This window comes from Anser cygnoides, chromosome 1 (assembly GCF_040182565.1).
Source record: "Anser cygnoides isolate HZ-2024a breed goose chromosome 1, Taihu_goose_T2T_genome, whole genome shotgun sequence".
Lineage (NCBI taxonomy): Eukaryota > Metazoa > Chordata > Aves > Anseriformes > Anatidae > Anser > Anser cygnoides.
Genome location: NC_089873.1, coordinates 139,770,826 through 139,785,446, shown reverse-complemented (window position 1 = coordinate 139,785,446; position 14,621 = coordinate 139,770,826). Strand labels below are relative to the sequence as shown.

General features: G+C 49.9%; 1 protein-coding gene across 1 annotated transcript; it reads left to right on the top strand.

Moving 5' to 3' along the window:
- The first annotated feature begins 6,348 nt into the window (after positions 1 to 6,348).
- Positions 6,349 to 12,415, top strand: CHST7 (carbohydrate sulfotransferase 7). The gene has a single exon (XM_048051186.2). The coding sequence runs from the start codon at positions 6,464 to 6,466 to the stop codon at positions 7,880 to 7,882; it is 1,419 nt and encodes a 472-aa protein (XP_047907143.2). The 5' UTR covers positions 6,349 to 6,463; the 3' UTR covers positions 7,883 to 12,415.
- The last annotated feature ends 2,206 nt before the right edge of the window (positions 12,416 to 14,621 follow it).

The following is a 14,621-nucleotide window of genomic DNA, read 5'->3' as shown; positions in this document are numbered from 1 at the left end:
TTTGTAAAACTTTCTGTTTTACCAGTAGTCTTACAGTATTTTCAGGAGGTGTGTCTTAACAGCAGGTTGAAGGGGAAATCGCACACACACCAAAAAAGAAAAAGAACATTAAAACCACAAAATATGGCAATTTGTCAAAACAAGATGTAAAACAGGGGCTTCCTTCCACTTCACCCCAGTATCAAAACAAATGTGAGAAGCCCACGGTAGCTCCCTGCCTTGGTAGCGGGTGGGACAGTGCTCCTCCTTGGAGGCTGGGTGGCTGGGCTGTCCAGCAGGAGGATCAAGAAAACCCCTGTAGGCAAGACGACTGAAGACACTGAAGGCAGGATAAAAACAAAACTAACAAAAATGCAGCAAAGACTAGGAGAAAAATTCTTGCATGCAAAGCAGAGGTATGGGGAACTTTAATATCTGCTCAGCTGATGAATGTCATGGACAGCAAGGTGGAGCAGCCTATTTGACCCATTCAGTCCTACTGCCAGTAATACCTACGTGCTCCTCTCCATACACCCAAGCCCAGCAGCTAATACATGATGCAGGAAGCCTGCCTGGGCAGAGAATAGTATATATCACCCAAAGCGATAGGCAGAACGGGCAGGAATTTCTCCTGGGCAAAGAACAAAAGGAACATTGCAGAAACTATGCTGAGACCAGCTTGAAGCTTTCAGGCTGAATTTATACACTTTCTGCCTGAGCTGAATGGTTCAAGTTAATTTCCACAGAAGCTCTGCAACTGCATGTAATTTTTGTTGTTGTTCAGTTAGAACATTAGTTATCTCTCATTTGTAAAGCAGCTACCATATCCTGTAATGACCTTTTACCGTGTGGTTTTCTTATGTTCACCCACTTGTCCCCATTACTTTTTTTTTTTTTCTGCCAGAGTGCTGATACCTAAGGCATCCTTTACTCCTTACTCCCACCTGAGCTCAGTCCTGACAACGCAGTGTGCAGTTACCAGATGCCTGTCCTGAGGCTGTGAGACAGCTGTATCCTGTCCTCATTCTGCAGTTTCACAAAACAAATACCTCTTACCTCTGAGAACTACAAATGTGTGAGACTGAGCGTGATGCAGGAGCAAAATATTCGTGACAGCTGATGTGCACGTTAATGCAATTGTTTGTTGCAGCGATTCTCAGACATATGTGAGTCTGCACGCATCTGGTTGTGTGTGAGGTCTAGCATAGCATAGTTATGCTATGATGCCCAAATTTTGTACAGCTTGCAGTGAAGACCCAAAGGAATAACAGCGAGTTTTAAATGTTGCATTCATTAGGCAGCTGGAAAAAAAAAATACAGACTGCTGACTGCCCTTCAAATTGGGAAACCCCAATCAACACAACAAAACCAGGAGAGACTTCCTCAGGAACAGCCAGTAACGACAGCCAGGAAACTAGACTCGTCTCCACAGGTCACAGCAACCAAGGAGTTTCCCAGAATCACCACCTTTTGCCTGTTAACATTTTCCTCATAAAAGTTAGATCCTCTGGCACAAGAATATACAGGAATAGATTTCAAGTGAATTATACATTACAGCATTTGTCTTTCTCCCATAATGGATAGTAATGTCTCCTGGAAATTATTCACATCAGAAATTACAAATTTACAAAATAATCTTTAGAAAGCCGTAGGGACAAATATATACAGCAGGTGTGGTGATCGAGCCCTCAGCATTTTCATTTACGCATACAAGTACGAATTTGCATGTAAGACTAAAATGACTAAAAAGGCAGACAACTTCTCAGCCCAAAGATTATATTCTGTGCATGAAAGTGTTGAGTTATGAAGGCACAGGAGACCTGCACGTAGTTTGTGGCAATGGCTGTCAGAGGGATTTTTGAAAAAAAAAAATCCCCTGTTAAAAATAGGTTTCAAATTTTCTAGTTAATTTCTTTGCTTGACTGAACTGCAAAAGATTTAGTTCCCTAATTATACAGACACAATGGCTTAACTTGTTGAGTTGCGAAAGCTTGCTGTTATTCTTAATCAGCATCTTTAATCGTGCAACAGCATGTCTGCGGCAGTGAGAGAAAACAGAAAAAAGATTCGTGGTTTCTGCCATTAAAAATTGTTATATCACACCCGTCTTAGTGCTGAGGCACTTCTTGAACTTGAAACTGGGAGACTGAACACATTCCCGTTGGAATAATCCTCGTTCAGCAGCTACTGTGAATTGTCAGGCTCGGGGAGGCTTTCAGGAGGTGCTGGCTATTCGTGCATCACAAGCCCATTGCTTACTCCGTCGCTGTTAAGGGGATAATAGAGTATACTCTGCAGTGAGAAGCCTTAAATACTTCAAAATAGAGTCACCCTTGGCATAGCTTGGAAATACTCAGGTTACATTAACACTGAGTTTTAGTGTGGAATATATGTTTTCTCCTTTCATCGCTACTTAACTGATTGATCTGAATTTCCAGAGTAGCACCTTCTATTACTTTCAACGAGGACATTATCTTCCTTTCTTAGAGAGCTCAGAAAATCACCGATTACATGAAATGGACCATGATATGATTTTTTTTTTAAAAAAAGCTTTTTTTATTTTGACATTTCAAAACCCGTATCTCCCATGCTTGGTAAAGCTGTGCCATGGAAAACCAGAAAGGCAAGCTAAGTCCACAGGAAATCCCCACTCTGACACTTACAGTGTACCGTATTAATAATAGGTTAATCTTTAAAATCTGGAAGTGGAAATGGAATGACTATGGTTCTTTCAGCCTTGCTGGGTGCCTGTCAGGCCAAAGGCTGGTTTGTTTCTGCTGAACCATGCTATTAAGCATCCCTTAGCCCAAAAGCAGGCTGCAGGCTGCAGGCTCCAGGCACTTCCCCAGCTCACGCGCTGTGCCTGGCATCTTGCTGGGTGGCACTGAGCAGCATTTATGACTTTGCCAGTTCTCAGCTGGTACTAACTGGAGAAATCTGGGAGAGGGAAGGGAGTAGGGCACCCCTGCCACCCTTCTCCACACAGGCTGCTGGTCCCCTGACTTGGAGCACCAACCTCTGCAGCTGCCTCTGGGGTCTCGTAGCTTCTCGCTTTTACGCAGGCTGCTCACCAGCCCCTTGGCTAAAGTCTCCTCGCCTTTCTGCTGCTCCTTTTGTCTGACCTCCATTTCCATCATCTCCTCTAGATCTCCACCGAGTCCCTCAAAACTCCTGCGATATTGCTGGCCTTCTAGAGGCTCTTCCTCTCTGTTCCTCTTTGGGGGAAATTCCACTGCTGCGAGCCCTCCTGCGCAGGCAGGGGCAACCCGTCAGGCTCCTTCTGCCACCAGCCATCCCGCTACTCTCAGAAATGCTCCTTCTTAACCACGAGCTATGAGGACCGGTCTCATAGGCGAGGCATGTGGTACCGCACACGTTGAAACACCTGACGACAAAGAGCCTTCAACAAAGGCCAAAAGAAATAGAGAAAACTGCTGTCCCAGCTTGTCAGCTTCTTTAAGCTTCTGAAGCTGTCATTAACCACGGACTTCCTTTTGGCTGAAGTCTGTAAGTGACAATACGTGCAAGCGCAGTGCTCATTAACAGCCAGGATGTTTGAGGCTAATGCTCTTCTTGCAAAGTGTATTTAATTTTATCAGCTAATCAAGTTATTTTTAATCAAAGTGCTCTTTGAAAATGACAAGAGCACGCATGATCTGAAAGATGAACAGAGAGAGAGGCAACTATTTCTATTTTAAAACCTCTGACAGAAATTATTCCGGGGCTGAAGCACGGCATTCCAACATCTACTGGCTTTCTTGTCAGTCACAGAGCTGTGGGAGACGGAAGAGCAAAAATTAAGCTAAAAGAGATAACACACAGGAAGCCAGCGCTGTGTTAGATTGAAAGCAGCCAGTGCTTTCAGTGACAAACTTGGAAACTAGAATGGAAACACTGCTACACTAAATTATGCCGAACATGCTAAATGTACATACTTTTTTTTTCTTTATAAAATAGTATAAAGCACAGAATTATCACTAAGACATGGCAGAAGCTAGATGCCAAACAGCCAGGCTGCTTCGCATATGAACAAAGAATCTATCTGCCTGCCTCTCTCCCGCACTGAATTATCATGCTCTTCTTGGAAGGAAATGAAGATCATCTGTCTATTGAAACAGTGACTTTATGATTCACAGAAAAGCCTAAATGGGGGAAATCACCCCCCTTATCGCTACTGTTAGTGTCAAAGACAGGACAGAGTCATATCGAACTGGAAACCAAGACAAGCCATGGCTGATCTCCCAGTTATTTTAGGACCTGCAATCAGCTCCTGAGTGTTCAAATCTGATACTTCTCATGACCCATCCCAAGGCTGGAAAGAGGCGATTTCAGGTTTGTGAAAGCGCCCGATCAGAGGCAGCATGAATACAAGCTTTGTTGGGATTTCTGCTCTCTCCCCACTCCAAAAACAAAAACCAAAACCAAATAAACATAAAAAAACAACCCCAAAAGAACCAAAGCAACTATTTACAGGCTAATCCTGCTTCAGCACAGGAGCCTTGCTGCGAAGGCGCAAAATGAAACATTTACTGCGATTCTTTTTTGGTTTGATAATCTTTCAAGAACTTCCTATGTCTTTATATTCGTAAAAACATAGCCTGTGGTAAAGTGATTTGCGTCTTCTGCCTTTTCCAGAACAGTAGCCATTGAAGTTTGTAGCCCCATTGTCTGCAAAAACAAACAGTGTAATGCATGCGTATTTTTATTCCTTTGGTTTCTGATTTGTCTTACCCTGTGAAATGTCATATAAAGGGAAAACCCCGTTAGCTCTCATATAACCACACTCATCTGTACTTCTCAGGATCCCGTCCTGGTAAGCATAAGTTGGTAAATCCTCCAAAATTATCATCATGCATGATGTAAACCATGCTGGAGATACCTCCTCGAAATACTAGATAAGCATCTACTTTGTATAGGTCAAGTTATTTTGGCAAGCCCATGACCCATTTTTGGCAAGTGTGTTTTTGTTCTGTCCTCCCCCTTTAGTTGCGTGAGGGTCTAGATGAAATCCTGGCCTTAACAAAGTTGGAGCCGAAGCTCAGGCTGATTTATCTGACTGTTTAAAATGCCCAAAGCCACAATGACTGTAAACAGGGAAATGTATGTTGGGACAGGAGATCCTTTCAGATGCCATCATTTTTACATTCTTCTGCTCAGGAGTCCAGGAGTCTTGTTTGGCTTCATCTCCTCACTCAGCACGCCATAAACTGCAGGAAGCCAAGTCTTTAACACGTACTTAACAGAGGTCAAAGAAAGTGTTAGCAGGCAGGCTGCTGGCTCACCACCTGGACAGAATAGGAACGCTCCTTTTCTCTCCCGTCGCTCTGCGTTTCTCTTATGTTACCAAATAAATCTGAAATAAGGTTATTGCTTAATGTCTACTCATTCGGGCAGAAAAACGCACAGCAGCTGCAGACTCTGTAGCTATATACTTACACTACAGAAGGAGCATTTTTAGAACCTATATAACTAGGGGGTCAGTTCTGTGCGCTGTTACGTGTGGTATCGTTGATGAAGGTTATGGCACGTGCCTCACCACAGGTGAGTACACACCGCACGGACTGCTCTGGAGGTGAAAACATCACACGCTGCGGGTGGGAACCGTGTCATCCTGGCTGGATTTCTCTCTGAGTGTTGTGCTTAGTTATTGATTTCTACACTGCCTCGAGGTTAGGATGGTCAGCAGCCCCTGCTGCACAGCCAGCAGGACGGGGACATCACCTCTCTGCCAGGTGCACAGGGGATCGTGACCCACCTCGTTCGTCCCGTGCGCATCTCCCCAGGGCAGGCAGGGGCTGTGCTGGGTATTGAGGCTGTGTGCTTGTATTTAAGCACCTGAGGCCGACCTCCCGTTGGCTGTCCAGCTCAAATGAAGAGATTTATTTAAACTACTGTGAGAAGCCTAAAAAAAGCGGATGCCTAAGTCTGGGTCGGTAATGTTAACGCTCCCTTATAAGCAAGGAGGGTGGCTGCCAGAAGGGAATCAGGCGCGTAGCCGTTCCTCCTGGGCGTGAGGGCTGCAAGAACCGCCTGAGGAGCGGGATGCCCACCTCCGGCCCCAAAACCCAAACCCTCGCGGGCCAGCCCCCTCGGCTCCCCTCCTGCAGCACGCCTCAAACCCACCGCAGCCTCTAACGCGCCTGAAAACACACCCGCGCCTCGCCTCACAGCTTTCATCGCCTCACCGCCTTCGTTCCCCGCAGAGCCCGGAGACGTCGGGACCCGGCACCGCTCCTCCGGAGCCCGGCCGAGCCCCCGGCCCTGCGGTGGGGCAGGTGCGGCCGCTTCCGCGAGGAGGAGGAGGAGAGGAGGAGGAGAGGAGGAGGAGGCGGCGGTGCCCGTGGGCGTGCTCCCGGCGGGGAGGGCCGCCCGGAGCCCACACCCCCGCCGCTAACTTCGCCGCCTTCCCCGCCGAGCTCCGCCGAGCCGAGCCGAGCCGAGCCGAGCCGGGCCGGGCCGGGCCGGGCCGGGGCCGCCCCCCGCCATGAAGGGCCGGCGGCGGCGGTGGTGCTGGTGCTGGCGGGGGGAGCCGCGGCGCCTGGCCGTGGCGCTTGGGCTGTACACGCTGCTGCTGCTGCTGCTGGTGCCCTACGCGCGGGACTACGGGGCCAGGCGGGCGCGGGCGGACGAGGAGCCGCTGCTGCGGCGCTGCCCCAGCCTGGAGGAGGCGCTGAGCGAGTGGGGCTGGGAGCAGCGCCCGGCGCCGACGGGCGACGAGGAGGACGAGGAGGAGGAGGAGGAGGGGGACGGAGGGGCGGCGGGGAACGGCACCGGGGCGGCGGCGGGCAAGCGGCACATCTACCTGCACGCCACCTGGCGCACGGGCTCGTCCTTCGTGGGGGAGCTGTTCAACCAGCACCCCGACGTCTTCTACCTCTACGAGCCCATGTGGCACCTGTGGCAGGCGCTGTACCCCGGCGACGCGCTCAGCCTGCAGGGCGCCCTGCGCGACATGCTGCGCTCCCTCTTCCGCTGCGACTTCTCCGTGCTGCGCCTCTACGCCGCCCCGGCCGGCCCCCGCGACCCGCTGGCCCCCGGCTCCCCCAACCTGACCACGGCCGGCATCTTCGGCTGGCGGACCAACAAGGTGATCTGCTCGGCGCCCCTCTGCCCCGCCGCCCCGCGGCCTCGCGGGGAGGTCGGCCTGATCGACGGCGCCGCCTGCGAGCAGCGCTGCCCGCCGCGGACGCTGCGGGAGCTGGAGGCCGAGTGCCGCAAGTACCCGGTGGTGGTCATCAAGGACGTGCGGCTGCTGGAGCTGGGCGCCCTGCTGCCGCTGCTCAGGGAGCCCGGCCTCAACCTGCGCGTGGTGCAGCTCTTCCGAGACCCCCGCGCCGTCCACAACTCCCGCCTGAAGGCCAAGCAGGCGCTGCTGCGGGAGAGCATCCAGGTGCTGCGCAGCCGGCACCGCGCCGAGCCCCGAGGGCCGCCTCGACCGAGGGGACCCCCCGGCCCGCTGGCCCCCGGGCTGCTGGGCGCGGGTCGGGCACCGCCGCCGCAGCACCGCGCCGAGTTCTTCCTCGGCGGAGCGCTGGAGGTCATCTGCCAGGCCTGGCTGCGCGACCTGCTGCTGGCACGCCGCGCCCCGTCCGGGCTGCGTCGCCGCTACACGCAGCTGCGCTACGAGGACCTGGTGCGGGAGCCCCGCGCCCAGCTGCGACGCCTGCTGCGCTTCGCCGGACTGCCCGTGCCGCCCGCCATGGAGGCCTTCGTGGTCAACATGACCCGCGGCGAGGCGTACTCCTCCGAGCGGCCCTTCCTCATCTCCGCCCGCGACGCCCGCGAGGCCGTCCACGCGTGGCGGGAGCGCCTCAGCCGCCAGCAGGTGCGGCAGGTGGAGGCGGCGTGCGGCGAGGCCATGAGCCTGCTGGCCTACCCGCTCAGCGCCGACGACGGGCGGTAGCGGCCCCGGGACCAACGCCAGGATGCCCTGCGGCACGGGGCCCGGGCTGAGACAGGGCAGTGACGGCCTCATGGGCCTCTGCCTTGGCGTCGACGGACATGTTGGCATTGGCGGACACGTTGGCGTTGACATTGGCGTTGGTGGACACGTTGGCATTGGCATTGGTGAACGTGTTGGCATTGGCCTTGGCGTGGGCACAGGGAGGGAGGGAGGGAGGTTTGAGCTCCCGCTGGGTGCCGAGGGGTCAGGGAGCGCGGCCGCCAGGGTGACGATGGAAGGGACACGTTTTTGAGGTGTTCGGTAAGAGATGCCCTTGGGGGACAGCGCCAGACTCTGAGGCCCACTAGACGTGAAACTGCGACCCCGTGCCAGGAGTGGGGGTTGTGTAAAAAGAAAACAAGAATGCTGTGTTAAATTTTAAAAATCCCCCGGACAACAACTCTCAGTAAGGAATCGGAGGACTCAAAAGTTATTAACGTAAGAGGATCACCCTTTCCAGAGCATGAAAACACGTTGTGTTCCGCTGTGTTGCTCTTAAAACACTTAAAGGAGGCTTCTGTGAAATTCATGGCGTTTATGCACGGCCTGACTGCCAGAGTCTCGCCCGCACCACAGGAGGATGTCCCGCCGAGGGAGGAAGCCTTGGTGTTGGCGCTTGCTGAGCTCGTAGCCCATGTGAGCTCTGTCTGTGTGGGTGGCTTTGTCTCTTTCCCGTTCCTAGTTGCAGTTCCCCTCTGTCCCTTGGAGCTCTCGGGTATTTGGTTGTAGGAGCAGGGAAGGTGTTCGGATGCTTAAGTGTTTTGGAGATGTTTGTTTCAGAAATAGTAACTTTTCTAAAGAAATCTGTAACCCTTTTGTAAAGTAGGATATTTTAATACGGTCCTGTAGCTTCATGGTGATATTCATGTGCAATACAGGTGACTAACATGTTTTTTGCAGACACCCGTAGAGATAACAGTAGCTGGAAGGTGAACTCTTGATATTTGCATTTTGTTTCCTCAACTGGATGAGAGAATCACTTTTCTTCCCTAACTTCCTGACTGATACATTGTGCTGTGCGCAGGTTCCCCCGTTCACATCCCTTCCGAACAATAACATCCTCTCAGCTGGTAACTCGTGTGCTTGGACAAAAGCAAATGCTTCCTAACAGGGCTGAGCAAATTCATCTTGGCAAAAGAAGCTCCCAAATAAAAGTTTGTATTTAAGGGGGAAAAAAAAGAAAATAGAGAAAAAAAAACACTCTAAGTTTCATTTTGGATTTTCAAATGATATTTTTCTGCAGACTTCGTGGATTTTGTATGAGAAGGGTGTGCGTGTGTGTGTGTGTATGGAAGCATCTTCATTCTGTTTCTCAATGTGGGGATAAGAGGTTTAAATGTAACGTGAGGACACAGCGCTGTAACTCGTTACGGGCTGCTTTTGAGTCCGTTCCAATCTGACAGCGTCTCAGTGGCACTGCGGGAGTATACGAGGCTGTGGGGACGCTTACATGCAGTCCTCCAACACAAAGTGAGAACACGAACTTCAAACTGAGGATAATCCAGGCTCAAGAACAAAGCTATATTTATATAAAGTGCTGGAAATAAAGGCAGTTCAAAGGAGTTACGCTGTCTTACAACAAACATTCGCATTGCATTGTAGTTGTTCATGCTTTGCATATTGCGCTGTAAAACATGCCAGTGTGCTAGGGTGAACCTTAATTTATTTTAGCTCTTTTCCTTCCTCAGCCTTCCCACCCAAGGGTACATTAGCAGTAGAAGCATTGGTGCTGTCATTGTCTGAGGAAAAGTGCAGGCATAAAAGTGTTTTTGACTAAATCAATTAATTTCATGGTAGCATGCGTCATACAGTTGTGCATCCTTTGGTTTCTGCTTGAGGTGAAAATTGCAGGGGCTCATTTTGGACTGAAACGACCTCTGTATTATCTAAGGGATGTTTCTGTGTTCTGCTGTAGGTACGCGTGAGAGCAGAATCTGTCTCTGGGCATTCTGGTGCTGTTTAGCAGTGGGATTTGTTTAGATGAACAATACCTGTCCTGATGCCTTGATAACCTGTGTCGGGTAGCCTAATTTGGAAAACACCCAGCCTGGCTTGTACGGACAGGTTTGGGAAGAAAATACGATTTAATCGCATGCCAAAAGACAGTACAGTACTTATTTCCTTACGTCAGATGGGAGATCAAAATGCAGGATAGCTTGCCGGTTTGTTTTTCAGCATGTTGCGGTCACAGGGTTGTACAGCACGGTTGTTGAGCATTCGCTTCACCTTGGCCAGGAATATCTTCTTGCCACTGCGGGCTGTAATGGTCTTTCACGAGAGGTTGCTGAAAGTGCACACTTAGCTTCACCATTTCATCGTGGTAAGACAAAAGGTGCTTATAGCTGCAAAAATCCACTAACTAAAATTTAGTGTCTTCTGAAATAGTTTCCACGCTTGACAGAGATGCATTTTCTGTATCCATATTTATTTTTCTCAATGGAAGTTGCTCCCTGATGCAGTTTCTTCTTTTTGTTAGTGATTCGTTCGATTTTTTTCTCACCCCAAGCTGTTCTCCTAAGACCCAGCGTTGTTCCTGTAGGTTTTTGAGTGCTGTGAAAAGGGCTCTGTTCTGCAAAGCATACACAAATACAGCAAGTGCAATTTCCGTTTTGCATTCAGGGCATGAGAGTTTATTAGAAGACTCTACAAAATGATCAACGGGGAATATATGAAGTGGAAAAATGGAGTAGCACAGACCAGGATCTTAGAGCAGGGTGTGCAAGAGCATCCAGGACTGTGCAGCAGCTGCCTAGTGGCGAGTTTGAGTAGTTTAGGCTGAGATTTGGGGAAAGTGTATGCTTGTGTTGCATTGCTTGTAATGAATTAACAACATTAATATATTAAGCCGCGGTGGGAAATGGAAACAAAACAGACAAACGCTTACACAACTTATTTCTGTCATCTGGTTTTACTTAACTTAAACGTTGTCACGCGTTTGCCTTAAGGGAGGTAGAAACTTGAGCACTGTAATTGTATGTAAAGTACTGTGTTCTGAATGCAGCGTTCCCACGCTGGAATTGCTAATTGCTCTGTCACAACATTGTGCCTGTGTTTAAATAGTTGGGCGACAACTGTACTGACACACCTGAGAGAAACGCTGGAGGTCCGGAGTCAAAAACTACCGAGCCCCTGCGTTGTTTGTAGTCCTAGAGCATCACTTGTACATCCCCGTGGCACGTGCTCACACGCTTCAGCTGCAGCAGAAATGTTTTCGTTGCTCAGAGGTGTTTATTTTTTCAGTTTCTTTTTGGCAGCACAAAGCTCTCCTGGTGCAGCATCCCCTGAGAAGCGTTAGAGCAGTCGTGGAGAATGGTAGTGAAGTTACTTATTTAACAGCTTCAGCATCGCTCCGGTCATTTCTGTCCTGTCCCCCTGCTCGCTCTGCCTGCGCTTCAAGAATAGTTGCGAGTTTCTATGTTAAATTCTCTTCAGGTATCAATATCACAGATTTCAGTAAGATTATAAAAATCAGTGCAGAACTTTGGGGTTTCTTACGGTAACGCAATTAAGCAATACCTCAGAGAGCTGTGCTCTCGGAAGACAGCAAGGAGCCAGCACGCCCGGCAGCACGTGCCGTCCTTTTCTTCAGCCTGCAGAATTGTCACTCAACCTCTCTGATGGTATTTGGAGTACAGGGACAGCGAGTATGGTGCCTGTGATTTCTGAGAATCACCCTGCAATCCGTCCGGCACTGGGACTCTCTTAACTTATTTTGCCATCCCTATTTAACTGGACGTGACACCTACCACCGTGGAGACGAATATGGCAAAAACAAGATCATCGTAGCAAGTCTTGCACCAGCAGAAATTTTCAAGGCCACACTGGCCATAGGAGAGAGACTTTTTAAAATCCAAACTCAGGCTTTTAATCCAAATTGAATTTTTAAATCCAAAGGCACTGAAGTTGTGGTTTTCTGTGACTAAAGGCCCCGTTTCTTGCTGTTGAGGCATACCTTCAGCGGTCTCGGCTCCGGACAGCAGGCTGGCTGGAAGCTGGCTGGCTCTGAAGAGCTTACACCCTCTGCAGGCTTTTAGCACCAGGAGATTACAGCTTCCAGCACTGAGCTGTTCAGCTCTGCTGCTGACCCACGGCACCATTTCTTGGTGTTGGTAAACGGGAATCAGACCTTTCCCTGGTGCTCCCAAATTTCTCTCCCCGTTTCTAATCGTCTAACTTTGCCAAACTTTAACTGTATCTAGGCTAAAATGTTTCGTGTTGGGCTTAAGTTTCAATTCTCTCTGGGAAGTTCAGTCCATGGAGTGCATCTTCTTTCGAAAGCAGGGTTAGGGTGCAGTGGTCTTTTGCCTGTGTTCAAAGATGTCTGTGAAATCTCCTGTCACGTCAGTGCTTTGGGACGAGCACTCCAGTTTGGGCAGGGGAACTGACCTCTGTGCAAGGGATGCGTGTTCTGTTTCACTGTTGCCATTCCAAGTTGGCCAAATACATTAATGTTTGCAAAAAACCAGCATGTGCTCAGTAAAAGTGGTTTTGGTATGTGTGTCTGTCTTTATTTTGTACCAAGTGAAACCTGCCTTGCTCTTCTCTTCAGCGAGCATGCTCAGACCTCTGCCTTCCCCACAGGAAAGCTCGGTGCGGTGTGAGGCACACAGCATTGGGAACCAAAGCCACATACGTACCACGAGGAGCTGCCATCCCTGCACTGCCGCTGATGCCTTCTCCTCCAGCCCCACGCTGCCTAAGGAATTTCTTAATTGCCCCACAGCTTAATTGCCCCAGCAGCACCCGAGGCGGGAGCAGCACTCTCCTGCTTAGCTTTTACCAGGTTCTTCCCCCCCGTTGCCCCCCAGTACTGTCAAGCTTGGCTTGCGAGTAAAAGGGGTGATGTGGGAGCTGCCTGATGCAGCTGGCTGTGCCCTGGGTGCATTTGGAGGGGCTTTGCGATCCCCTGTGCATTGGGCATTAAAACCCGCAGACGGAACAGGTGGGTCTGGAGGAGGCCCTCCTCTGTGCCCTTGGCTCCAGTAACACGTTTGCACTTCGGATTTAGAAGCACCAGTGCTAGCAGTGACTCATGTGCGTATCACTGACATCTGTTGTTCCCAAAGAATATGCAGTATCCTCGGTTGGAAGGGACCCACAAGGATCATCGAGCCCAAGGACCATCGAGTCCTCAGTATGAGCTTTTACAAACAGAAACAAAACAGGAAGCCTCTTGTAGGTGCACATGCCGTTACAGAGCCATTAAATGTCTGTGTGGTGAAGTCAGGTACTGAAGGAAACCTGCTGCCTCCTCTTCCATGCTCCTTGACAGCTGTATGTGTATCGCAGGTGGGTTTTTTCCATGAGGTGGCCCTTGTCTGGGGAGGAACCGATCCCGCGTGAAGCCTGGCACTTGCAGAAGGGCCGCAGCAGGAGTCAGTGTGTGTCGGGGGGTGCCGGTGGCTCGCAGGGTGACCCTGAGCCCCCGAGGGGAGCTGGCTGGGGAAAGGGCAAGCGTGCGGTGGCACCGCTGTGTCCTGTGTCTCGGTGGCTCAAAGCCAACCAAGTCAGGTTTTTAGCAGATACAGAGAAATGCCAAGCGAACTAGGAGCCCCGTATCTTCGAGAATTTGCCTCATTGTGCCTCAAAACAAAGGTGGAAAGAGGAGATGGAGGTGGTGCACAGCAGTGTGAGCAGCGGTGCGTGGGGGACAGGCGAGTCGAGCTATGGACAAGACTGGGAGCATACATTTGTACATGGGCAGTGAATCGCTTTAGCCTGGAAGTTGGAACAAGGTGGTTTTTTTCTTTGAACCGTGAAACCAGTGCGGGGGCTCTGAAGGAGGCTTCCAAATGGAGCAGGAAGGGAGGGAAAAAAAAGACAGCTCCTTTTAGGAGACAGCTTCACTAATATAGAAGTGGAAAGGAATTGCTTGGACAGCCACGCGAAGGCAACAGGTGAAGCTGTGTGATCCAGGAGCCCTGTGGCCTGTGGAAAGCTCCAGACTGACTGCTGAAGCCTTCTGAAAAATCAGCTGTAATGTTACAAAAAGAGCCAAGCCCGTGGCTTACAGATGCTTTGTGCGTTTTTGTTTGTGCTCTGTGAAAAGGAGGTAACGCTGACCTCCACAGAAATGCTGCAAAATAGTTTGTTCTGGAATATTCTGCAGTGGGTTAGCGTCACATGAAGAGTCCGAGGAAGAAGTCTGGTGATTTTGTCTTTGCCAGGATTTGAGCAAAACCTATTAGAGCTCGGCTGTACAATAAATCATGATGAACAAAACTAACATCATAAATTCATTTGCCCTGCTTTCTGAGAAGAGAGGAACCGAGTGTAAAGGGAAAATGCTCTGTGTTTGTGTAAACACAAGCCATGTGCTGTTTACTTGCAATGGGTAAAAATCCAGCTGTGTACCCAAGCGCGTGGCCATACAGCCCTAATACTGCCCTCATTGTGGGTGAGCTGCCCTTAATGCTTTGTTACGAATTTGTAAAATTAGTCTCGTCTTGCTAATTTATGCGCATGCATGAAACAGGTATTTTCAGCTATGTTTTAGTGAGCATTTAAACCACGGGAGAGAGCCTTTGTTAAAATAATGTGAGAGGGCTGTAAAAGACCAGCCTAGGTACAGAGGAGGCCTATCTGATGGAAGTTTTGGAAAACTTTCCTCAGCTTATCATAATCATTGCAGCTACTGCTTGTGAAGAGATGACTTAGGTGAATTGTCTTTTTTTTTTTTTTTTTTTCCCTCCCCCTAAAA